Source organism: Syngnathoides biaculeatus, chromosome 14, assembly GCF_019802595.1.
Source record: "Syngnathoides biaculeatus isolate LvHL_M chromosome 14, ASM1980259v1, whole genome shotgun sequence".
Classification (NCBI taxonomy): domain Eukaryota; kingdom Metazoa; phylum Chordata; class Actinopteri; order Syngnathiformes; family Syngnathidae; genus Syngnathoides; species Syngnathoides biaculeatus.
Genome location: NC_084653.1, coordinates 9,824,738 through 9,850,979, shown reverse-complemented (window position 1 = coordinate 9,850,979; position 26,242 = coordinate 9,824,738). Strand labels below are relative to the sequence as shown.

Here is a 26,242-nt window from a genome sequence, read left to right as displayed (position 1 = left end):
TGGATCAAGGGGAAGGTGCAAGTTCACATAATTGCCACTGAGTATTATATATGTACCTTATATAGACATCATATGAGATAGGCCTATTCTCTGGTTTTATCATTGATTAATCTCAATGAGACATTTCCCATTTCAAATGCAGTTTGTATTTGTTCAATTTTATATGTACTTCTAGAGTAATACATGAAAACCTATGTGAAAACTTCACAGCTAAAAAATGTCTGGTGAAGATATTAAATATGGCCGTATGTCAAGATAATTTATTCACAACTGCAGAACAGTTGTGAGAAACACTCTGTTGGGACTGGGCTCATCATTGCATTAATACACAGAGAAAAATTACATGTTTTCCAATGTTTGCAAGGGATGACGAATAATCTAATCTAACTGTGGCTCCCTCCTGAGACCAGCAAGGGCAAAGAGAAGAAAACATGAATATTTCATACTCCCAGATCTGCTTTGCACCACATGGAGAAAAGTGACAAGTGGGAAAAGAGACACCCAAGTGAGACACCCAATTGTGAGTTTACCGCTTTTGGTGTTCTGCTCATCAAACAATGAAAAATGATACTAAAAAAAATTAAACGTTACAATAGAAAACAAACTGTAAATGCAGATGAGTGTGCAGAAGCATGTGATCATAATACGGTACATTATATCTAATTAATGTGATGGGAAAAGATTCACTTAATAATCTCTGTGGTTAAAATTCACTGATGTGGATATTTAACCGCATCGGCTGAAAATAGGCTCAAAACCTCAGTGCTGCACTGTAGTTATTAATCATGGTGCAAGCGTTGATTCATCTGTTATGGAGGTAGTTTGGAAGATGGAGTCTGTTTACTGGTAAAAGCTGTTTGGGGGTAGTGGGAGGCAGCTATCCGTCTTTGGTATATCTTTTAAAAAAAGGAGTTGAGGCATCATTTTCAATCACCTTCAAGACAACGGGTATGCATGCTACTTCTTATTAGGTACTTCTCCTCTACCTCAAGGTAAGGTCTTGCCCTCCCTGGGGAGCTATGTTATTACTTTTTGTGTAATAATAATAACATTTCCTAAATATACACCGAACCCTGCGCCCTCGCTCCCTTGCTGCCTGGCACCCTATCTTCTTAATTAGTATGTTCAATTAACCCATGTTAATTGCCCACGATGAAAAGGTGCGGAAACCTTTTAAGTTGGTGCCAGGGGGAGTCATTTTGTAAATGAATGTTATGCTGTGTAGAAAAATGGCAGGTGTGAAGTGGATTGAGATTTTATAATCTCAGCATATACAGTATGACGTGAAAAGGAATACAATTGTTTTCTTTATGTCGTTCATGGAATGGTAGCAATCTCAGCACAACGAACCCCTGTTCATTGCATGGCTTCATTCCAGACCCTAACTGGAATCTGAAAATCTATGCCATAGAGAGACTACCCCATGCACTGATACCAACACCTCTATGTGGTATCGGTTCTAACTTGTTTCTCTTTCATGGCTGTACACTAACTTTTTCTTCAGCAGCACCGGTGGGACCTAATTTTTTCACTTGGTCACACCAGCACATATTTTGGTCACAGCATTTTCTGAGGCTGTACAGCATGAACATGGCATTCCAGTTTCGAATGAAATAATGATTGACAGTGACTCGAGATTAGGACAGCACAATTATATCGAGATAAAAAATAGTGATACATTTCTTATTGTTCTTGATTATCAGCTGTGTGGGCTTTTCCTCAATCTAAAATGTGTGGAATGTGTATGACAAAGTCCTTCAAATGAACAGGGCACGTAGCTACATAACTGGAGAATGATAATGTTCACAATCTAAGGTGTCGTCATTTTCCCCACAGACTGTTTATTTTATGTTCCAAAACTACACGGGACTTCAAACTCATACACTGTTTCTCTACATTTGTTGCACTGAGCGGAATGTGTTCTTATATTTTTCTATATTTATTTTATTTACCTTATTTGCTTCATCTGCTGATATATTAGGGTTAGTGTTTTGGATATTGACTAGGAGTGCTGTTAACAAAAGGCATTAATAAAATGTTGAACTACTATCTTCTTTCGTTTCTAGTGCAGATGATTTGACACTATCTACTTAAAAAGTTAAAAGTTTAGATTAGTTTGATATATCGAAAATTGTGATAATGATATAAAGATTAGTGACATGGTGGCTCAGCAGGAAAGGGTTGGCCTCATAGTTCTAAAGGGTCGTGGGTTCAATCCCGGATCCCCCTGTGTGGAGTTTGCATGTTCTCCCCGTGCCTGCATGGGTTTTCTCCGGGCACTCCGGTTTCCTCCCACATCCCAAAAACATGCAACATTAATTGGACACTCTTTCAAGAGTGTGATTGTGAGTGCGGCTGTTTGTCTCAACGTGCCCTGCGATTGGCTGGCAACCAGTTTAGGCTGTACCCCGCCTCCTGCCTATTGACAGCTGGGATAGGCTCCAGCACTCCCCCACGACCCTTGTGAGGATAAGCAGCTAAGAAAATGGATAAATGGATAGATATAAAGATTGAATGGTAATGAAAAAATATATATCTTTTTAGCCAAATCGCCCCGCCCTACTTAAGAAATGATCTTACAAAATATGTCACTGTGAACAAGAGGTGTCTCCAAAAAGCAGGAGTAGGCAAAACAAGTTCAAAAAGAAAAAGCTACCGGTATACCGCCCTTCCCCATGAACACGTAACTGAGCCGATCAGATGAGATGTCATTCGAGAACATTTGGTTTTATTCACTTGAGAAATGCACCAGCAATAACATTGATACCATTGTGTGTAAAAAGAAGCGGTGGAGGTGATTCGCAGGCAGAGTAGTCTTTCCAAGGTAGATGCAGGCTAGCTAGCTTGCTCACCTGTAGTCTACATGAATTGAAGGCTTACGTCATTGAAAATGAATAAGTAGCGGAACAGAGTAAATGTAGGTACGAAGTCGCCACTTTTCAGATGCAATGGTGCTTGTCTGAGGCATGCGTATATCGATATGGTGCGCATGCACACAATGGTGCTGTGATCATGGCATGCCCAATCTAGAACAAGTCATTTTTACTGTAGCATGCACCCAATAATATCGCAGCTTTTAACTCAAATGGAATTCATCATGATTAGTATATCACGCAGTCCCAGCTCTCTCTCTCTTTTTCGACTTTCAACCATTAAAACATCCACTCATTCAAATACGACAGAATGAAATTTTTCATCATAAGCTCGAGCCCTATCTTTGTCATTTTTCCCTCCCCTATATCTGCTGGTTTCCACTCTTGGAGGTGCGCCGGGACATTTATCTACTTGTCATTTGTGGACAGTGGTTTTGGGAGCAAAATAGTATCATCATTTCTGCTGTCATCATAGGAATATTAATGTTGTTGATACGGCAGTGGTTGTGCCCATTGTTCTCCCTGCCCCTTTCCAAGCTGCTCAACCCCTCAACCTTGTTTTTTCTACTCTCTATTCCTCTAATCAGTCTCTCCATCTCAAACAAACTTGTCAGAGGATAATTTTTTTTGCTTATATTTTCTTTCAACAAAACTCCAAAGGGTTATCTTTTAATGCTGGATGTTTGACCTCCATGTGCCGATGAAATTTTGATGGCTTCATTGCCTCATTTGTGAGCATTATGCAACACATGAAGCAGTGAGGGTTTAGAACATGCAAGTCAACTAGCATTATTAGGACTGGCGGCATTGTGTCTTAAACATTTTTTTTTTCTTGAAAATTTAAGCCTGCTCTCTGAAATTATTCGGGCTGCTTCCCTTTTTCAAAAAACCTCCTGAATCACATATATTATTAATTTTTGCTAGCTTGAGGGCTTTTTTTTCCATTTTCCATTGCGTGACCGAGGTGGAAGTTTTGAGAATGGCACAGGTGGATGCACCAGGTTTTCAAAATAAAGTCAGTAGAATATATATATTTTTTTCTGTTCTGTTCTGCTTCGCCCAGTACACACTGGCTTGTACCGATCCGCATAACAGTGGTTTGGGACCCACAGACTAAATCACTGAGGCTGATTATTACGGCAGGGGTCTAATGGTTGTCTGCCATCATCCATTATGCACTTAATTTCTTGTTTTATTTAGCCTCACCGGGTGGGTTTAGTCAGTATTGTCCTTGGTAAGATAAATGACTGCCCTGTTGTCCAATCAACATCTGTCTGTGCTTCCGTATTCAAACAGTAGCTGAACTGTGTGTTATCACTCTTAAATTACAAAATATCACAACATAACTTGACATTTTGTGGGGACTTACTGCACTCCAAAGCCCAGGCGGTTCATCTGGCTGATTAATTCAGTCAGTAGGTATAGCGTAGCACCAAGGGAGTGCTCCAGTCTCTCTGATAACACCGAAATCGATTGAAGCAGGACAGTGGTAGCAAGCACAGAGCACAAAACATGATTTGGGATAATGTTGTTGAAAGGGTCAGGGTTAAGGACTACACATTAGCAGTCGATTTCACCCAAAACACATTACATTTTTTCCTATTACAATATCAACACAACGACATCAGCTGCCTCCTCCTACCTTCTCATTATCACACTATTATCACTCCTGCCCTGAAGGGCTTAGGTTGAATGTGTCCGTCAAAACAAAGTGGTACATAGAAGTGGTCGATGAATAAGCATCGAAGCACAGTGACGAAAGCTATGAGGCAGCGTTTAATGTACTGTGACTAAAATACGACAGCTAGGTTCTGATGGTTCAATTTAAACATGACGAGGGAAAGTTTTTTTTTTTCTAGTAAATGCATTGCCCAAAATTGACCTGTGCAAATCATTTCATATGAAAAAAAATATGTATCTACTAGACGTTTCATAATGTTTTGATTAAATTGGAGAATGTTTCCTGCTCGCCAGGCCTGATTCTATGATGTAAACTGGAAATGATATTATTCATTGAAATTAGGAAATTAACACTGCGGGAAAGCAAATGACATTTCACCAGCTAATGCAATGCATTCTGGTCTTAACTTCATGTATCAGAACAATTGATTATAAAATACTTTATGTAATCACAGTATTATAATTGTGGGGTTTTTGTTGTAATTGCCAAGGTTTTAATTGTAATTACGGTAATGAGTTCTTCATCAAGTTGCATCACCATCATCCATCAATCCATTTACAACACTGCCTATCCTGGTTAGGGTTGCAGGGTGCTAGAGCCTATACCAGTAGACATTGTAAGAAAGGCAGACTACACCCTGAACTGGTTAACAATCAGTAGCAGGGCCCAAGTTGCATCACTAATTGAAACCAATTAGATTGTTTTGGTATACCTCTTGTGGTGGCATGTGAATATATAGGCACCTGTCTGCTTGTCTGGTCAATGTGATTCAAGAGAACCAAAATGTCAGTATTAGTCATCTTTCTTCATACAGACATGAATACACTTCACAATTTTATTACTGTCTGGTTTTGTCATCCTTACTCTGAGGAAAGACAGGTCTCGACTGCGGTCAATGCTTGTGATTTCAAGGTTCCCCATTACGACTTCACAACTCTCGTAGTACTTCCGCAGGGTGCGATACTGCTGATCCAGGTCTGACAGCGTACTCAGCTTGTTCTCTGTGCCAGCGCATACTAAGGAAAAAAAGAGCAGAAAAAAATGTTACTTCAGTAATATCAGAGGCCACACAGTATTTCCTCTTCTCCCAGAAAAATAAAAAAATCTTCCTCACCACCTTCTATCTAACGTAAATGTAAAGAACTGAACTAAGATTATGTTGATGAAAGCAGGCTCATATTTTTCCAGATTATCTATACCAGCAGTCGGCAACCCGCGGCTCCAGAGCGTCATGCGGCTCTTTCATCCTTATAATGCGGCTCTGATTGGCTTGGGAAAATAAATTACTATTTTTTTTTTTTTTGTATTTAATTGAAATGTGTTTTATTTGTGTTAGTTTTTATATTATTTTAGTTCTAAATTTGAAGATTATTGTGATCTTGAAATATTAAAATATTAATTAAATTATTTGATATTATTTTTTCGTCGCTCAAAATAGACGTCACACTGCGGAAGCGGGTATACCCGCTGAAACGCCGTCTATTTTGAGCAACTTTCAAGCCCGGCAAAGCCAATGGAGAAATGTAAGAAAAGAAAAATATCTCAAGAAAATAGAACATTCAATGATGCCTGGGCAGATTCATTTGCATTTACCTCGGGCGAGAGTGGCCTACCAGTATGCCTAATTTGTGGAGAAAAACTGGCTAACAATAAACGGTCAAATGTCGCAAGACATTTTAACAAAACACACAGAGCCTTTGCTGAAAAATATCCAGAGGGAGAAGAGATGAAAAAAGCTGTTTCGGAACTGATGCAGAAGGCTGACCGGACGAAAAATCAATTCAAGAAGTGGGTGAAGTCTGCAAATTCAACTACATATGCAAGCTTTGTGGCCGCTCAGGAAATAGGCAGGCATGGGAAACCGTTCACAGATGGAGAATATATGAAAGAATCCTTCCTTAAGATTTCAGAACACTTATTTGCGAACTTTAAAAACAAAGACGAAATTGTGCAGAAAATCAGAGAGATGCCTCTCTCTGCGAAGACTGTCAAAGACAGAACCATAAAAATGGCAGAAAAAAAATCACAAAACAGCAAATCAAAGACATCAATTCAGCAGCAGCGTACTCAATCGCCTGTGATGAGTCCAAAGACAAAACGGACATTGAACAAATAGCGCTGTTCTTCCGATATGTGAATTCTGCTGGACCACAGGAAGAAATGGTTGAGCTGATACCACTAAAATGCCAGACACGAGGGGGAGGACATCTGTGAGGCTGTGCTTGATTGTTTACGAGCCAAAGAAATAAAAACAACCCACCTCGTGTCGGTGGCTACCGATGGGGCACCGAGTATGACTGGAGCGCACAGGGGCTTTGTGGCTTTGCTGCAGAAATCACTGGATAGAAAGCTGCTGACTTTTCATTGCATCCTGCACCAAGAGGCATTGTGCGCGCAAAGTTTTCCTATGAATAAAATGTAATTTTCTCTGTAGCACGTGGATTTCATAAGAATCATGCTGCGGTAAAGTAGTAGAAGTTTTTTTCTTTCATTTTAGATGTGCGGCTCCCAGTGTTTTCTTTTCCGTGGAAACCGGGTTCAAATGGCTCTTTCGGTGTCAAAGGTTGCCGACCGCTGATCTATACTGTATAGCTGTCTTCTAGTCCACAAATCAGTTGAAAATGAACGGACAGCAACACAGCAAGTAGAATACTCCATTTTTGTTTTTGCCTCAATTGTATAAAGATGCAATTAGTTTTGACCCTCCCTGGTTATTACATGCAATACAATGTTTGGCAGCACAATCTTCAATGAAGATTAAAAGTAGTTTGAGTTTCTTGCTTCTCTCAGCTTTTTGACAACAATTTCTTATCACAATCTATAAAGACAAATAGAGTTGGTTCTGAGTAGCTCCAAATCTATTCACACCACTTTCAATGTGACCTGGATAATACCCATACGAGACGCAAGTGATTAGCTTGGTTGCACATAGCATAATGTGCTGCTCAGGAATGATATATGGCAGACCTGGGTGTTTTCAATAACAGTTGAAGGAAGGTGGGGGTAGAGGGCCATAAAGTGAGGATAGGTATAATAAACTGTTATTGCACCCTTGGGGCAGGCTACTGAGAAGAGAGAAAGACGATATCACAGTATGAAGTCTGGGAGAATCAACTTTTTTCATTAACTATTTTCCTCCTCAAATATACTTTATGTAAATCTACTTGTCATTGAAACCTATTCCAAATTAAGTAAAATGCAAACTGATTAAGAACATAAAAAAAAAAAAAATCAATAATTCATGTACGATTTACCGTAATTCCCAGCCTACAGAGCACACCTGGTTATAAGCCTCACCCAGTATATTGGAAAAGGAAATACCACTTGGTACATACATGGGCCGCAGCCGTGTAAAAGCCGCAAGTGCCCACATTGAAACACATGATCTTTACAAAGATAGACGGTACACAGAGAGTTTAACGCTAGCGCCGCCGTGCTAACAGGGCCGGTTAAAAAAAAATGCTATTAAAATCACTAAGACACGGCAGTAACACGCTAGAGCAGCGCTAACAGGGCCAGACCGTTAAAAGTTATTTCCTAGGCACATATATTCCACCGGTCTTACTCTTACCTTTTTCCGCTCGAGTGCCCCCTTGCAGCCGTTAGAAAAAAATGCACAAATTAGCGCATCACCGCATAACCCTCAGGGTTGAAAGCATGTGAAAAAAGTCGTGGCTTATTGTCAGCCAAAAATGATGTATATTGGGACAACCAAGGCTGAATTGATTGGTCCTGACTGCCAAGTGAACCACAATATGGGCTATGTTGAAACACAATATTTTCAGGAAGTGGCATATGTTGCAGGTTTAGTGAAAGGTTGCGTCTTGTTATATGTAATTGCATGTATGTGTGAATGTGTGTTGACACTGACTGTAAATAATAGACCTCAGCCGATATTCCCTCCCTCTCACCACATGACTGAATTTATTTTTCTGTATCGCTATATAACTGGAAAGTTGCATAAACCAGTCTGTGGTCTTTGTATCTGTCTGACCTGCCCATCAATGTGCAGTGTATAAAATCCTAGAGCTAAGGGAATACAAAAAACATATGGACCATCATATTTTTGTTAATTCTTAAATCTGTCACTCCGATAGAGGAAAATCCACTATGCTTGATTGGTTTATTCCCTGTGCACACTTAAAAAAAAGGTGCCAAAAATGTATGATATGCAAATATATACACGCATATACAGGATGCAGCAGTGTCCTGAGATACAAGTTTAATTTGTTCCTACTTCACACTCATAAAGCAAAGAAAATGTATTTGTATAGCGCATTTCATGAACAAGGTAGCACAATGTGCTTTACATGATAAAAAGTATTTGAATATAAAGAGATAAAACATTTAAAATGGGAAAAAAAACAAATATATTCAAACTGAAAAACTCTAAACAAAAATAAAGAATAACCCAACAAAAATGTCATCATATTTGCCCATTAAAAACAATTGAAATAACTTTGAACTCACTTTTTAAATGAGACTGTAAAATATTGTGTTGTAAAAACATCCTATAGTGACAAAATTAAATAGAATGGAAAAAATGAAATCGTTTTTGACATGTTCTGCTCCAATACGGTGCACATTGTGCTAGTCCTTCTGGTGTAAATTATAAACTGTTTTCAATTGCCTTACCTGGTTAAATGAATGTTATATGAATGAATTAATGAATACATAATTACATCACTACTATCAAAATAATCATTTGTGCCAGTCCTGAGATAATATATATATGTACTACGCACACAGTTTACGTGAGAATATACTGTATATGTTATTTATGGCTCCCTGAGAGTCAAATGATTGAATTTGTTGCCAGGGAAATTTCATCAGCGATATGACGGATTAGGAAAATGAGTCACAATAATCCAGGAAGTGCCAATGTATGTAGCTAATGATAAAATTTGTCTTATATGGACATGTATATCTGCATTAATTTATTTACCCTCGGATTTAATTGAAAGGATTATATTTTGCTCTCTGGTGTGCAATGATAAATACTATTGTAAAAGACTACGTATTTTGATAATGTGACCACAAAGCTAATTCTAATGACTCTGCGGAGCTATTAGTAGCAGTTTGTGCATGCATTTTATTGTTCTCTTGTTAGAATTGTCACCCCCCATTTTTGATGTGTCCTTGTAGAATATTAATCAGAATTTATACTACATTCTAAATGTACTATTTCCCACAAAAGTTTGGTAGAATTCAAAGTTGTATTACATGTATTAATCTACCTTGCAAAAAATTTGCTCAATGGCAGAATGAGAAAAGGTATGAAGGACAGATGGATGGATGGTTGAGGGAGTGTTTTCTAAGCGAGCAATTTTTTTTGTACCCAATGCCAGGATCATGCTATTTTTGAATGGTATGCGCTATTAGCGCCACATGCCAGTGTTAGTACTACTGTTGGCCACCTCGCCAAAGGTGAATTGAAACAGGATGTGGCCAAATGAAAACTGCCCACGTTAGCAACACTGGCAAATTAAACTCATCCACGTCAAAAGCCATTCCTGATAAGTTGAGCGCTCACATTCTTCTGTGTATTGATGGCGTTAGGCCCCCCAATACCTTGATTCATAAAATGGTTCATTTCGTCAATGAGCGTGGACTCAGGAGAGCCGCCGTCCACCCACTGCTCACTAAATAGACAATGCTAACCCTCGTATTCAAATCATTAAATTGGGTTAAAACACAACCCCATCAAGAAACCATTGTGGCATTATTTGATACCGCTTTGTGAGTTTCTGAGATTTAAAGGTTGCTGCTTTAGAAAGACAGATAATGCTCAGCCCCTAAAGCAATACCCAACTGAGTTAAATTAAATTGCAGATGTCATTTTGGCAGGTAAACATGTTTAAATATTTAACTAAGGTGGATGAATAGGAAGAGTGGAGAGGGAATGAAATTTCTAAGGTCAGAGCAGTCCTTAGTCTAATAACCCAGATGAGCTTTGTGTGAGTAAGTGTGAGTTACAAGGCACTAATACTGATGCTAATCATGACCTACATTACAGTCCATCTGCTGAGCACTTTAAAATTCATCTGAAACAATAACTAGCTGAGAGGCTGTTATAGCTATTACACTCTGGCTTCCGGTCACCAACCAACAGTGTTGTCACTGCCTCCATATGGTTCGCCAGTAATTCACGTTTATGCTTCATAGGTCGTATAACCTCCTCAGAGGAAATTTGACACTGAAAAGAAATCTGCAGATGTACACCTTGTTTGAAGAGCATCATCGTCATTCATAAATAAATGTGGGTGAAAGTTCAGTTCTACTTGTCATCACACTGTATTTTACTGTGGTCTGTGCCTCAGATGCGGTGCATTAGATGCCCAATAACAAATGCAGATAACATGAAGCAAAACTTAAAAATGAAAACGTGTTTGACTGCTATGCCTGGTCAACTCAAATGCTAATTTGACAACAGAAAAACCCAACAGTGAGAAAGTACAAGTTGTTAATGATAATGGATACTGTTAAAATAACTAAAAAGTAATTCTGGTGAATATTATAAGGACAAAGGACAAAATGAACTTTGTTCCAAGAATATGAGGTCAATATTCTAATGCTGAAGAATTTGTATACATCTCAAACATAACAATAATAATTCCCATGTTAAACAATATCAATCTTGATTATTGCATCGGTGGAAATCATACCATATGGTGGCATGTTGAATACAACCTTAAATCTTAAATGAGGTGAATCATCTCATCATATGTGGAAAAAAAAAACCATCTGCTTCAACATGTATGAAATAGTTTCCACTGCATTAAACTGTATTCCATGGTCTACAAGGAAGGGAGACACTGTACACTGTACACATGCCACATGGACAGACAGTCAGTAAAAGGAACATCATTGGACTTTGTTTCTATTTTTCTAGAGAGATGTCAATTGTGTAGTTTTGTTTTCGGCTTTATGCTCCAGTTACATTGTTCAAAGCAAAATACAGTAAATGAGAGCAAAAACAAGGCACGCTAAATAATGAGGGAAATAAATGTTCATCCCCGAGTTTGAATATCTTACTATAAGCTGTTGATATCATACCATCATCACTGATGATTCAACCACTGGAGGGCAAAAATTAAATGATATAATGAAGAAACATGTGGTGCAAAACAAACATTTATGTTGGTTGGTTCGAAAAGTTATCAACTGAAGCTATCGTTACCAGGGACGTTTTCTATAGATTTTGATCTGTACTGTTCTAATAATAATTCTAAAATTATTGAAAGATGCTGTATCGCGAGATTCTGTTGGGTATCAGTTGGGTGGTCGAAATAACCAATTATTCTGAATATGCCCCAGTACACAAAACAACGACTACATGTTTGGAAGAGTTGGGTGTGAAATAACTTGATACTTGTAACCTGAACTCCATCAAACACTTTTTGGAATACACTACAACATAGATTGTGAGCCAAGACAGGTCGTCAAACATCCGTGCAACACAATATTTTTTTGTCCAAACGCCTTGTGACAATAACACTTATTTTATTTATTTATTTTTGCACAGGTGTCATAAGTACATATCCAATAAAAGGCCACATGAGAGGAACAGGCTGTTATGTCATGAAGGGTACACGTCAAAGTCTTCTAGACTTACATTGGGAGGTGCTTTTAAGAGAGTGTGTATGTGCATGTGTGGAGGTGGATTCATTTGTCCTTGCTTAATTGCCTTGAACTATTTTGTAAGATCCAAATCATACTGATGGGGGGGTTAGTACGCAAATGTAGTAAATAAAACTAAAAAACATTTTTTCTGCAATACTACTTTGTCTGTACTTCCATTCGGTCATACTGCAATCCAAACTCACACAAGCCATGAATACAAGAATGTATTTGTACGTTACATACAGAAATAGGATAAGAAAATAATTCCAAACGATCAAACCACAACAGTTGATTGCCCCAGAGGTTTGTAATTTGATCTAATGGATTATTTTCGACCCTTGAGATTCTGGGTACTGAATTTCATAGTATCCTGTCTCTGTGTAAATGAAACATATAGCATAAGTAACTAAAATGTGATTTTCTATACAAACATATACAGTGAAGAAAATACATATTTGAACACCCTGCCATATTGCAAGTTCTCCCACTTAGAAATCATGGAGGGGTCTGAAATTTTCATCGTAGGTGCATGTCCACTGTGAGAAAGATAGTCTAAAAAGAAAAATCCAGAAATCATAATGTATGATTTTGAATGATTTATTTGTGTGATGCAGCTGCAAATAAGTATTTGAACACCTGTCTATCAGCCAGAATTCTGACCCTCAAAGACCTCTTAGTCCACCTTTAAAAGTCCACCTCCACTCCATGTATTATCCCGAATCAGATGCACCTGTGTGAGGTCATTAGCTGCATAAAGACACCTGTCCACCCCATACAATCAGTAAGACTCAAACTTGTAACATGGCCAAGACCAAAGAGCTGTCCAAAGACACCTGAGACAAATTGTACAACTCCACACGGCTGGAAAGGGCTACAGAGAAATTACCAAGGAGCTTAGTGAAAAAAGGTCCACTGTTGAAGCAATCGTTAGAAAATGGAAGAAGCTAAACATGACGGTCAATCTCAATTGGAGTGTAGCCCCATGCAAGATATCACCTCGTGGGGTCTCAATGATCCTTAGCAAGGTGAGGAATCAGCCCAGGACTACACGACAGGACTTGGTCAATGACCTGAAAAAAGCTGGGACCACGTTTCCAAGGTGATTGTTGGTAATACACTAACACGTCATGGTTTGAAATCATGCATGGCACGGAAGGTTACCCTGCTTAACCAGCACATGTCAAGGCCCGCCTTATGTTTGCCAATGACCATTTGGATGGTACAGACGACTCATGGGAAAACGTTTTGTGGTCAGATGAGACCAAAATGGAACTTTTTGGTCATAATTCCACTAACCGTTCTTTGGAGGAAGACAAACGATGAGTTCCATCCCAAGAACACCATCCCTACTGTGAAGCATGGGGGTGGTAGCATCATGCTTTGGGGGTGTTTTTCTCCACATGGGACACGACCACTGCACTGTATTAAGGAGAGGATGACCGCATTCATGTATTGTGAGATTTTGGAGAACATCCTCTTTCCCTCAGTCAGAGCATTAACCTGGGTCTTTCAACATGACAATGACCCGAAGCACACAGCCAGGAAAACCAAGGAGTGGGTCCGTAAGAAGAATATTAAGGTTCTGGCGATGGCCTAGCCAGTCTCCAGACCTCAACCCAATAGAATTTTTTTTTTTCTCAGCGACAGCCCAGAAACCTATCTGATCTAGAAAAGATGTGTGTGAAGGAGTGGGGCAAAATCCCTCCTGCAGTGTGCACAAACCTGGTCAACAACTATAGGAAACGTTTGACTTCTGTAATTGCAAACAAAGGCTACTGTGCCAAATATTAACAGTGGTTTTCTCAGGTCTTGAAATACTTATTTGGAGCTGTATCATACAAATAAATTGTTAAAAAAAAATCATACATTGTGATTCCTGGATTTTTTTTTTTCGATTATCTCCTTCACAGTGGACATGCACCTACGATGAAAATTTCAGACTCCTCCATGATTTCTAACTGGGAGAACTTGCAATATGGCAGGGTGTTCAAATACTTATTTTCTTCACTGTACCCATTCTGCTATCATTTAGAGCAGACCGAGGTTGGCATTCTACGGCCTGTGGGTGATATCCGGACCGGTGGATGACCCTCTCCGGCCCCTGCAAGGCCAATCATAAATTAAAAAGGAAATGTTAAAAATATGCAATGCATCCAATAAAACTGTGTTGCCTTTATTTTGAAAAGTGTTATGTTCTCCTTTACTTCCACGTGGACGCACATGCGAGCAGTGAACCGTGAGTGTATGTAAGCAGCAACAAGTAATGCTAACTAGGTTATCTCCAAGATGTCAAATCACGGCAAAAAAAAAAAAAAAGATAAATGTCGTGTTTTCAACAAGATAGACTGCCAAGTACATCTTTCCAGAAGTCAAAGGTAAATCCATGTGCTTTATTTGTGGTACATACTGTAGGTCATTGTGTTAAAAGACTACAATCTAAATCTCTACTACATGACCAAACATGAGGATGAATACAGAAATGTGTCTGATGAATGAGCCTGCAAGGGAGTCTTATGCATTGCTAACAAAACGCCAACAATGATTTTTCTTTAATTACAAAAACGTTGCAATTCCAGAGATGCAGCCTTCAGGACAGGTTATGTCATTTCCCACAAAGTCACCCAAAAAAGTTGGGCATTTTCTGACAGTTTATTAGGGAGTGCTTATTGGGTGAGCATTTGAGAACCGTAACAAGGCAGGTTGAGCACATCGCTGTAAACTTGGATCTTCAGTTGAAGAACAGAGTGCCCGAATGATTATTTTTCTCGGGCGTTGGATGAGACCTGCAATGTATGTGACATCGCCCAGCTGCACATCTTCTTACGCAGGATAACTTTGACATGAAAGAGGAGCTTGCAGCTTTGCAATCAATGAAAGGGACCACCATTTGGAGTGGCTTGTTCACAGAAGTAACTCCATCTTTTGACAGGTTAGGACTGTGAAATGAGATAAGATGGCAGGTGTGACACTACACAGTTGTCCAAATCTGACTCAGAAAAATGGTCGACTTTTGGAGAGAATGGATGATAAGGTGGCAGAAATGAACTGAAATTATTATTCATTCGGAGGTGTTGTGTGAATTGGTGTTAAAAATTAACCATGTTTTTGGTGCTGTAACTAGAATAGTTAATTTTATTGGAGCAAATTTGCAAGAACGTGAGTGAGATCAGTATCGCAGCTGGATTTTTACTCTTCCCCCAAAGAGGAGAATTTACCACGCCTGAAAAGGCATACTCAAAAGATTGTAGTCCTCTTTGGATCAATGTACACACAGTAAGTCAATAGTCTTTCTCAGTGATAAAATTCAATAAATCCAAAAACAGATCCTCTATCCCTGACAACCACCTCACAGCTGTCCTTTGCATAGTCACCTCAGAGATTCATCAGATTTCAACGCCCGTGTTCAAACCCAAGGCAGACTGGATTATTCTCACTCAAGTGTCAGTGTTATGGAGATTAACAAGTTAAAAAATAACTTCCACAGATGTGATGACTTGTTTTTATTACTTATGTTTATTTTATTATTTATGTTTTTATTACAGTGTGAGTATTTTTTTTATTTCACATATACACCATAATTTCACATATCTAATTTCATATATATATTGACAGAACACTTTTATTCTAATTACAAGTGCTAGGTGTTCAAAATATTGTAATTTAATTGATTTTACAATTGGACAAAGTTGAGAATTAAGTTGGTTATCAAAGGTGCGGCCCTCTGAGACAATTCCGGTTTTTCATGTGCACACTGGCAAAACCTAATTGCCCAATCCAGATTTAGATTGAGGTCATATATTAGAAACAGATCAACAAGAGGAGCTAATTTGTAATATTATACAGTCATTATTTACATATGATTTTTCATGGTTGCTGCAAGAATGACAAACTTGGTTTTATTGTATTCATTTTCAACTTTTCCTTCACGTTTCAGATCTTGGACTACAGTATAAAACTCAACAAAGTCACTGGTTCTAATATCTACACAGGGTGAGCAAAAGTAAGGTGACACGCTGTGGCAACCCCGAAAGGGACAAGCCGAAAGAAACACACTCCATAGCAGGCTAATATGCGGGCTGGCTATCATCTCTTTGAGCATTGACCCAGAGGAGGCCCAAAAAGGCATTAAAAAGGCACATATAAGCATGTATATGAGCTTTTCAGTGCAGCCAAAACCGTATTAACATTCACAGATACAGATTCACTGCACTGGCTAGCTGTCGTACAACCAGCCATGGAGCTTTTCTGCTGCACAAGTTGTCCTTAAAGCATAATGCTGAAAGGCTCCTCAAGGGTACTTGTCAAGGGTCTGTGCGTGTTAGCCATACACACATACCAGGCCTTTTTCTGGACATTCTGGGGGATAGGAACTACCCAATCCCCCAACTAAACCTGTTTCTCTTGCCTCTGGGCTTCAGCAATTTTTTTCCTTTTTTTTTGGCCCGATTCCATTGCATTGAGAAGCCATTTGATCAATTAAGCTAGAAGGCCAGATGTCCTGCATGCCTACAGCCCCCAACCCCCCAGTGTGGTCGGAGCCATGAATCTTAATCTGATACCCAAACAGTTTCCATCAATTACTTTGGCTGCTACAGCAAACTTGTGCCCTGTCTCCCATTTTTCCCTATTAAACAAGTCATTTCTGCTCCTTTGCTGCAACACAATTGCACAAGATATTATTTCTTAGCAGAATTGTGGCCCTGCTGCTTAACGCACTATGAATGTATGCATGTGGTGTTTTGTTACTTTTAGTGATACATGTGAACCTGTAGGGTATTTGTCTCTTTTAGTGAACTATTGATAATAAGTCAATTGACCTATCATGAAATAAATAATGTTGCATGTAAAGCATATGTAAAGGATAGCCTAAATGCTGAGGAAGTGACTTTAGACTTATGAGAAATGCACATAAAAAGGTTATTTTTTCCCATTTCATAAACATTTCTTGTTGTTTTACTACTATTTTTTTTCAATATTTAAAATATTACAATATGCAAGAAGGCTACACTAAAACAAAAAAAAAAAAAATACCCAATGGATCATCAAGTGCTGCAGTTGATTTTTTTGTTTTTAAAATTTTACGGTCATGCCACAAATTATACATATCAACAATATGTATCCAGATATAGCATATGTCCTTAAAATTGCATGAAATTCATGGAAATTTTATCTTATCTTTTTCCATTTATTTGTTCAGCATTTTATATAAAAAAACACCAACATTACTAAACGATAAGTAAAAATACAATCAAACACAAATAGTCAATAATAACAATAATACCATACAAAATATCTGGCAATAACAGTGACAGTTTACAAGGAAGGTACACAGTGTCTTTGTGCACTAGAATGTAGTGTAATGGATACTGCTAATGTTGTTTACTGCTATTCGCGACTACTATAACGCACCTGACATTAAGTAGCGAAAATCTGTAAATGATTGCAATATTTTATTTTTTGTTCTTTTAACCCAAATACTCCACATCACCAATTAGTGTAGACACCACACAAAGTAGTAGCATCACATCACTTTGATTGTGCGTATATCAATTAATCATTCCTGAAGAGTGAGGCGCAAGGATGACATAATAAAAAGGTGGCTGCTGTTGTGTTGCTGTCTGAGATGCTACATTAGTCTAGCAACAGCGGTAACTCAATAACTGACATCAAAATAACGATAAAATGGGTTGAGTCACGCCATAGACTTCATTATATCCCACTATGAGATAGTTATAAACATGTAACTCTAATGTCATCTATGGCCATGTTTCTCATGCGTAACTGCAGACATGAACAAAAACATAACTCTGCGGCAGATGGCACGGAATACCATGTGTTACTAGACATTAAATATTCTTGTCGGTTATTTTGCAGCCCGTCAAACTGTAACAACTTGCCATACAAAAGTATGCCTGTTCCATTCTGAAGCCGTACGTGAAGGAGTCTGCATGATAAGACAATTTATTCCATTAACCCACTGGAACACTCTGACAAGCAGTCAGGTTAAATGTTTACGTGGAAGACATCAAAATGACAGGAGAAAACAGCTGGAGGCATTTGATTGTCCCACCAAGTCCTTCTTATCTCTTTTGTCTGAACAGTCTATAATGAGATTTACCAAACATTTACAGTCATTTTGTATTGGAAAATGGATTTTCACATAAATCATAATTTCTCTTACTTAACAAAGCTGAGGAAAGTTTCCACATTGTTCTAACTCAAATGCATAGAAGGCCCTTTTAAAGAAAATTCCCCGACACAGACGAGGCTGGAAACTAAATTGCTTGTTCTCTGACCTCTGTCACACTTCTGAGAAGTTCCACTTTACGCACAACGGTTGTAATTACAGTAGCTCTTTAGCAAAAGTATGAATTTTTCCACAACACAGTGTTGCGAGGAGGAAAATGTTAACATAGCCACTTGTGATGAACTGTTAAAAATTATTGATGCTGGATCACTGAAGGTGCTGGACCAAATATTGATGCTATTTCCATACAAGGGGGAAAAAAGAAAATGAAAAATCAACCTTCAATGAGAGGAGGACGACCGGGTGAATTTTGTCATCACAATACTCGCCCATGGCAGAGATTTGATTCCCTAAACTCTTTTTTTTTTGTTTTTTTAAACCCCCAGCAGAATAGTCTTCATCACACAGTTTTTCCCTGCATATAAAACAAGGAGACAGCCACCTTCGCCTAATTTTGGGCCAAGTACGGCTCTGAAAGCTATGACATAATGAAAACTCTTTTATTTGACCATTATTGCACTAAATTAGGTCCCATTTTTAACTATGACTGCAGTATTACGCAGATGGGTGGCACTATTAGAAACAGTTGGAAGTTACTAATCAGCCCATCAAAAAAAAGAGTCACTAATTAGATCAAATTCTCCTAATGCAAATGTGTTGGATGAGTTTGTGAATTTAAAACTTTTTTTTTTTTTTATTTTAAAAAGGTAAAAATTATCTCGTAACCAAACACTTTTATTTGTTTTTAGAAAATGTTATTTTGGCCTGTCACAGATCTCTTATACAGTCAGCACATATTATTTAAAGCAACATGGAAATATGATGAGGAGTCCTTATGTAACATTGCAGAGAACAAGAGACAGACAAAAAGTTTAAAAAGTGAAAAGTGAAAAAGTGAAAGTGGTAGAACTCAAAGACAGTGGGCCACTGAAGGAGAAGGGATCATGACAGCACAGGGAGGCAAAGCAAGTATATTCAGTTGACAAGGACTAACATATTTACACAAGATAGAGAGTAAAAAAGAAAAAAAAATACTCCCGGATATTCCTAAAAAGACAGGCCCATTGTTTTTGATGATAAGTCACTGGACAAATTCACCTGGCCACGGTATACATGTACTCAGTTTTGTATAACAGATGCAGATACTTGCTGCTGCTTTTGTGAGTTTGTGAGATCGTCACCCCCCACTCAAATAAAAACATACAAACAAACGATTAAAATGGCTCTATAGCTTGTATATGATGGCTATCCATAAGTCAGCCACAGAAAAAGAAAACTGCATATGAGAATAAAAACACTTTACTCTAAAAGTTACAACCAGTCACACTCACAATCACACCTACGGGCAATTTAGAGTCTCCAATTTTGGGATGTGGGAGAAAACCAGCGTGCCCGGAGAAAACCCCTCACAGGTGGGGCCAGGATTTGAACTCCGGTCCTCAGAACTGTGAGGCAGATCCTCCAAGGCTAATCAAAGTAAAAAACAATATATATATTGATGCTTGAAAAGATTAGCACAGCCACAACTCTGAGCAATTTATTGTGGATGGCAAAGAGTAAATTCAATGTAGCTCGTAATCCATGCTCTTATTAGGAGGAGACAATACAAATACCGGTTGTAATGCAATATCAGACAGAGTAATAAATAACAACCGTCAGAGGGCAGCTGTAGTGAGACAAAGTGGAATGTAATTTCTCTGGGTGAAACTGCAGTGACAAAGTACACAATGCATCACAAGGAGATATTTCTAATATTTAGACTCTTGTAAACCTAAATACGATAGCCCAAATGGTTTTAAACAACTCTCAGTAAAATCTAGTTCCATTGTACACCAACATTAAAAAGAGGTCAAATGAAAACTGCTTTGAAAAGCATACATTACAAAAACAATCATTTTGAGCCACCTCAAGTATTGAATATTGAAGGTGTACTCCTAGTGGCCAGTCACTGCACAGCATATTCTCCCACAGAGACTAAACATTTAATCCACATTACTAAGTGTATGTAAGGCTATTTGGTGCAGTGATGATGGATTGTCAGATTCATTAAAAAAAAAAAAAAAAAAAAAGTTTTCCTATTTACACCAATTTACTGTATATACTATATGCGAGTTTGCAGTTTTAATTAGTTCCGGGACATTCAACAATGCACGAAGAAGGAAAAGTGGAGCGAATGTGTGCAAAAATGGTGAATTCTAGCAAATATGAACTGCTAACAACACAGAATTGCACATGCCTCCACTGGAAATGAATTAGCAGCGCATTTGCAGTCTCTTCAAGCAATTTCAATTCTTTGTACAGTATTGAGTAAATGAAACTTTGAATGAATACATTTGAGTCCAGCTCGCCGATATTCACTTTGTTCTTGCAGGCTGTTCTTTAATTGTTTCTACGACTACATTGGAAGAAGCTGGCATGTAAGACTTTAGTATTAATTTTACCGAGGCACAGCTAAGGGATTAGACGTGCTCTCCGGTGGCAATGCCGTTTGGCAGCCACATTTAGAGTATCTGCGATGACTTACAAGGCTTACTGAACATTAGCGTGCAATTATCTTTAATAGTCTAACTCTCCTTCTGGCTGGAAGGAACCAACAATTCTTTGTTCAGATTTTCTTCCATTGTTCCAAAACACAACATGAATATGACTGTCCAAGAGGCAGAAAGACAAACAAAGTGTCATCAAAATGAGATGGATTCTCAATAAAGATGATGGCATAGTACAACGGATTTAAAATCTTAATTGAGTTAGAAATTATTTGGTATCATTCATCACACAAAGCTATAGATTGCAGATCAACAAGCTCAAACTAAATGATGGCTTTGTTTTAGGTGATAATACTGCCGGCAGTGTCGGGCGTGAAAATAATTTGTACTAGTACAGATAACACAATAGAAGCACGTTGATTACATTCAAATATTAAAGTCACGATCACTAAGACCGATTCAGCATGTAATGTTAAGCAAGGAATGTATTCTGGAAAAGCGTGTATTGAAGACACACTACTTCAAAGAGAATATACAATGAATTACTCGTAAATCTCCATACTTACAGAACTTATCCACAGTAGTTACAGTATATTGCGTCAATGTTTTTTTATTTTAGCAAGCTAAGACAAAAATTAGGCTACTTTTTAAAAAGTTGAGACTTGAATGTGTTAACTACTAGGGCAACAAGGAGCCACTTAGTCTCATATTACACTAAAATTAGTCAGGGTATCGATGTTTGGATTATGTTTGTACCATTCATCCACCCATTTTCTTTGTCACTTATCCTCACAAGGGTCGTGGGAGTGCTGGAGCCTATCCCAGCTGTCAACGGGCAGGAGGCGGGGTAAAACCTGGACTGGTTGCCAGCCAATCGCAGGGCACATAGAGACAAACAGTCACACTCACAATCAGACCTAGGGGCAATTTAGAGTATCCAATTAATATTCCTTATTTTTGGGATGTGGGAGTAAACCAGAGCACCCGGAGAAAACCCACACAGACACGGGAAGAACATGCACATTCCACATAGGCTGGTCCGGGATTGAACCCAGGTACTCAGAACTGTGAGGTCAAACCTTTCCATCTGATCTACCATGCCACCCTGTTTGTGCCATAGTTTCCATAAAAGGTAAGGTTGAATTCTGAGTTTTTTTGCGAGCAAACTAAGTGATAAACACAAAACTTTTTTTGCTAAAAAAAAACAAACAAAAAAAACAAACAAAAAAAACTATACTTGTTTACTTGCAATTAGGTTTTGGCATAATAGGTATGGTTCATTTTTGCTTTAACTTTTAACTTAAATAATATTGTCTGTGTCCCCCCCAAGACCACCATACTTATGCATGAAACATTTTTTTTTGTACACTGTTAATATTCATTCTTTAGTGGTGGTATGACTCAGTGACAATGCACCACATCCTTACTTTGTTTGGCAACCTCCTTATTACCTATCGACTTCAGTGTTAAGTCAACACTCAAAGAAGACGATGAATTCACTCCGACATGAGTAGTCAATAACTGCCCAATAGGAGAGGAAAGAACTTAGCCGATGACTGACGATAGCTTGTCACACCTGATTCTCTCAATGTCTTGCTAAACTGGGGCCTCTGATAACGCTAGGTGAGGTGGATGGTGCTTAAATCAAAGACAATTAAGTGGACATATAGTACATGGCATTTTTACATTGGTGTTGACATTTAAATTGAACCAATGATGAAGTTGAAAAGGGTCAGTCTGTATGAATATGTTACACTGGAGGTGACCTACTGTCGTCGGTAACTTGCCTTGGTAGACCAGCCCATTGCCAAATATACTCACAGGTATGCATTCGTATGCAGTCATTATTCAGACTGGACTTTTATGATTTAGACACTACGTACTACAGATTATATGCGGGCAACTTTCAATGTTCTTGTTCACCGTTCCCAATGAGGGAAGTGGGAATGCAGCAAATGCAGCCCAACCCAAGAAGGCTCACACTGTCCACCACAGTCTGAAGATCCAGAGATGTGATCAGGTCATTGCTTTTATCATATTGTACATCTTTACAGTATGACTATTCAGTGCTGTCTACAAAACAGTGTTTCAATTGATTAACTTTCCGTCGTGTTTAATGACTGTTCAGTAGTGTTCTTTGATTTTGATGGATCAAGGCTTTGTTTAAAGTCAATAGCTTGCTTTTGCAGGAACCTTCTGAGGTTTTGCGAAAACAGTCTGAAAATATCAGCGCTACTGGACTTTTGCTGTTCGTGATTCTAAATCTGTGCGGAGCTTTGCCCCGACATGGAACCGGCCATCGACTCCTTGGCAAGGAATGCATCCTAAAGGAGAGTCAGGACGGAGAGGGATGAAAGGAGAGCCAGGATGGAGAGGGATGTAGCCAGCAGTAAAATTAACTATATAATGTGTACATCCCTTTTCTGATGATTGGTTGCAACTATAGTCTTTTTAATTGTATTTGTAATTTGAGGTTATTGTGAAATCAAGTTTTCTTTTGACAAAGGTTGATGCAAATACCTTTGAAGAGATGTATCACCTGAATAACATTATTCAGTTATGTAGTTTGTCCAAGCGACGTTGACATACCACTTTCACCACAGGTCAGACCAGGAAAATAATAATTCAAATCTCCACATTTAACCTCAATATCAATCACTGGCACTGCATACAAAGACCACCATGCAGACCGCCGGATGACTGCAAAGTGGTCAGCTATGGTTCAGTCAGACTGTGATGTACTTGAAACACAAATCACAATGGAGAAGAAGAATACATACAAAGTGAGTTAATTAAATCTTGAAGCTAATTAAAAAGACGACGTCTGGTCAGTGAAAGAAATCGGTGTCTTTTGATATTGCAAAGTCATTGTTAAGTTCTGATTGGTTAAAAAAAATGACAGGGTTGGGGCTTATCTAGTTGTGTCGGTATAAATTCTATTCTCCATTTTATTGTTGTATAAAATGTTTGAATGACGCATCCCAATACACTGACCTTATTGTTTTCTTTCATGACATCCAATTTCGCACATTTTTCTTGGGCACATTTTTCTTGGGAAGACAGTGCCTCGGTGTATGGAATGGCCAATAAATGGCCTGGCGGACAGCACAAGACAAACACCAACAGGCACTGATGCAAGCCAAAGAGTTTGTTGAGCGATAACTGCTCGACAGCACGTACCAGTTATGCTTCCTGACACATAATTTGATTTTAATGAACAACAAGTCACAATAAATAAAAATCAAAAACCCTCTTTCCATCAGTGTCCGTCTGCATAGCATAACTAATAATAAAGTGATTTGCAAATACCACCTGGGCAGGGAGAGAAGGATGAGTGTGGTTAGTCTGTTACTTGTACACAGCCTTCCCATCAAACGCGTCTATGTAAATAATTCATTAATGAAGTCATAATCTACTTTCTTGTGTTAAAAGTTTTACAATAAGCTTTTTAGGTATCATAACAATTGAACACGCACTTTACGATCAGAAAGCCTTTGCTCTCAGGCGTAATTATTAGATATTGTTAATTAGCAAAATGACACAGTGATATGCAAAATTATGATAAACTAATTAATCTAATGCTTGAGGATAGCAAGACAGTCTAAATGTAATGAAAAGCACCTCTTTGCCACACAATGTCCTAATCAAACTTTACTGGTGTCAACCATTTGTTATATACTGTACGTACAAAATAAATGAGTGTTTGAACCTTAATACAAGTACAAACCGTAGAATATGCACTTAAAAGGTTGGTAAGTATCAAATGGCTTGTCCAGGATGTTGCTTGCAACTAATCATTGTGAAAGCAAGTCTTCAATAGCAGCCACGATAAAACAGCTCAATGGTACATCAAGTGGTTTATTCAATGGAGAGATGGGATCAAGTCACACTTTCGAGAAAGTCCAAAGTCATTTTATCGGAGGCAAGTCACATCCCAAGTCAAGCCATTTTAACGTCGCAGTCTTGCCTACAAGTGGCTGCTATTCATAAAGATAAAACAATAAGGTGAAATACTGGTATTTTCAGGCAATATCTAACCTGTTTGTACTAGGGCTGCACAACATTTTCTTTGAGTTTTGCCATTGTGATGTGTGTGTGCACAACAGTCACTGTGATGTTGTTGTTCTGATATTAAAAGTGGCCATCAGAGGGACTTGTTTGGCCATAGAAATATTGTACGCCTGCTGCATTTCCCATTTCACCCTTCTGAATGAAACTACACAGGCACTCTGTAAATAGGAGCTAGTGTCCATCCATCCATTTTCTGAGCCGCTTATCCTCACAAGGGTTGCGGGAATGCTGGAGCCTATCACAACTCGCTTCAGGCAGGAGGTAGGGTACACCCTGAACTAGATGCCAGCCAATCCGACGCCACACATAAACAACCATTTGCACTCACATACACACCTACGTGCAATTTATAGTCTTCAATTAACCTACTATGCATGTTTTTATGATGTGGGAGGTAAACCGGAGTGCCTGGGGAAAACCCACACAGGCACGGGAAGAATATACAAATTCCACACAGGCAGTGGTGGGATTTGAACCCCGGTAATCAGAAATCACTCCTTCTAACCAGTCGCCCATCGTGCCACCAGGACTGAATGTGTTCTATTGTAATACAGTACATAATTGTAACTCTGAAAAAGATTTGATCAGAATGTTTGAGTTAAAACCCTGTATGATCACACTGGGATAATACTGAGTTTGTTTTGTTATTTAAGAGTAGATACATTACTTTGTTAATATAGCCAGGCAAAGCTGCAAGGAATGCAAATATCCTTTCATCGTTCCAATTTTCCTACGTGTGTCCTCATATTTTGACATTGCAGGATCCAACCTGCAGCTGTCAACTAGTGTGGACTAAATGGACAGGTGATAACCTTGGGGAAATGAAATTCCTGTATTTTGAGGGTAAAAGCCCTTTAGGAACATAGTTCGGTTTTGGACTGGTAAACTTATTTTAAAATTTTGAAATGTGAAATCATGAATCACTTTCGGCTGGGCTAATTAGTATTATACATTATAGATCATTCATGGACTCCTTGCACCATCGCCACATCTGTTGTTGACCACTACTAGCCTCTCATACCCGAGTATTATCTGCACCACTCGCACAATCGACCAAGGAGTATCTGTAACATTTGCACAATCGACATGGTCCCAGACTTTCGCACGACTTGTCACTTTAAACTGCATACACTCCTTGAAGTCTTGACATCCTTTGCACAATGGTCAATGCACTGGATTATCGCTCTAATGGGCATTCTAGCTCCTCTAAATGCTAGAAGACTGCATTCTTTTACACAACTTGGTCAATAAAGCGGATTCT

General features: G+C 38.6%; 1 protein-coding gene across 5 annotated transcripts in view; it reads right to left on the bottom strand.

The window, feature by feature from the left end:
* The window catches only part of LOC133511849 (receptor tyrosine-protein kinase erbB-4-like), a 286,982-nt gene that overhangs the window by 137,772 nt on the left and 122,968 nt on the right, over positions 1–26,242 (bottom strand). For all 5 annotated transcript variants that reach the window (XM_061840835.1, XM_061840837.1, XM_061840839.1 and 2 more), the window contains one exon: positions 5,419–5,570. In XM_061840835.1, coding sequence (XP_061696819.1) covers positions 5,419–5,570 — 152 coding nt within the window. The remainder of the gene's footprint in view (positions 1–5,418; positions 5,571–26,242) is intronic.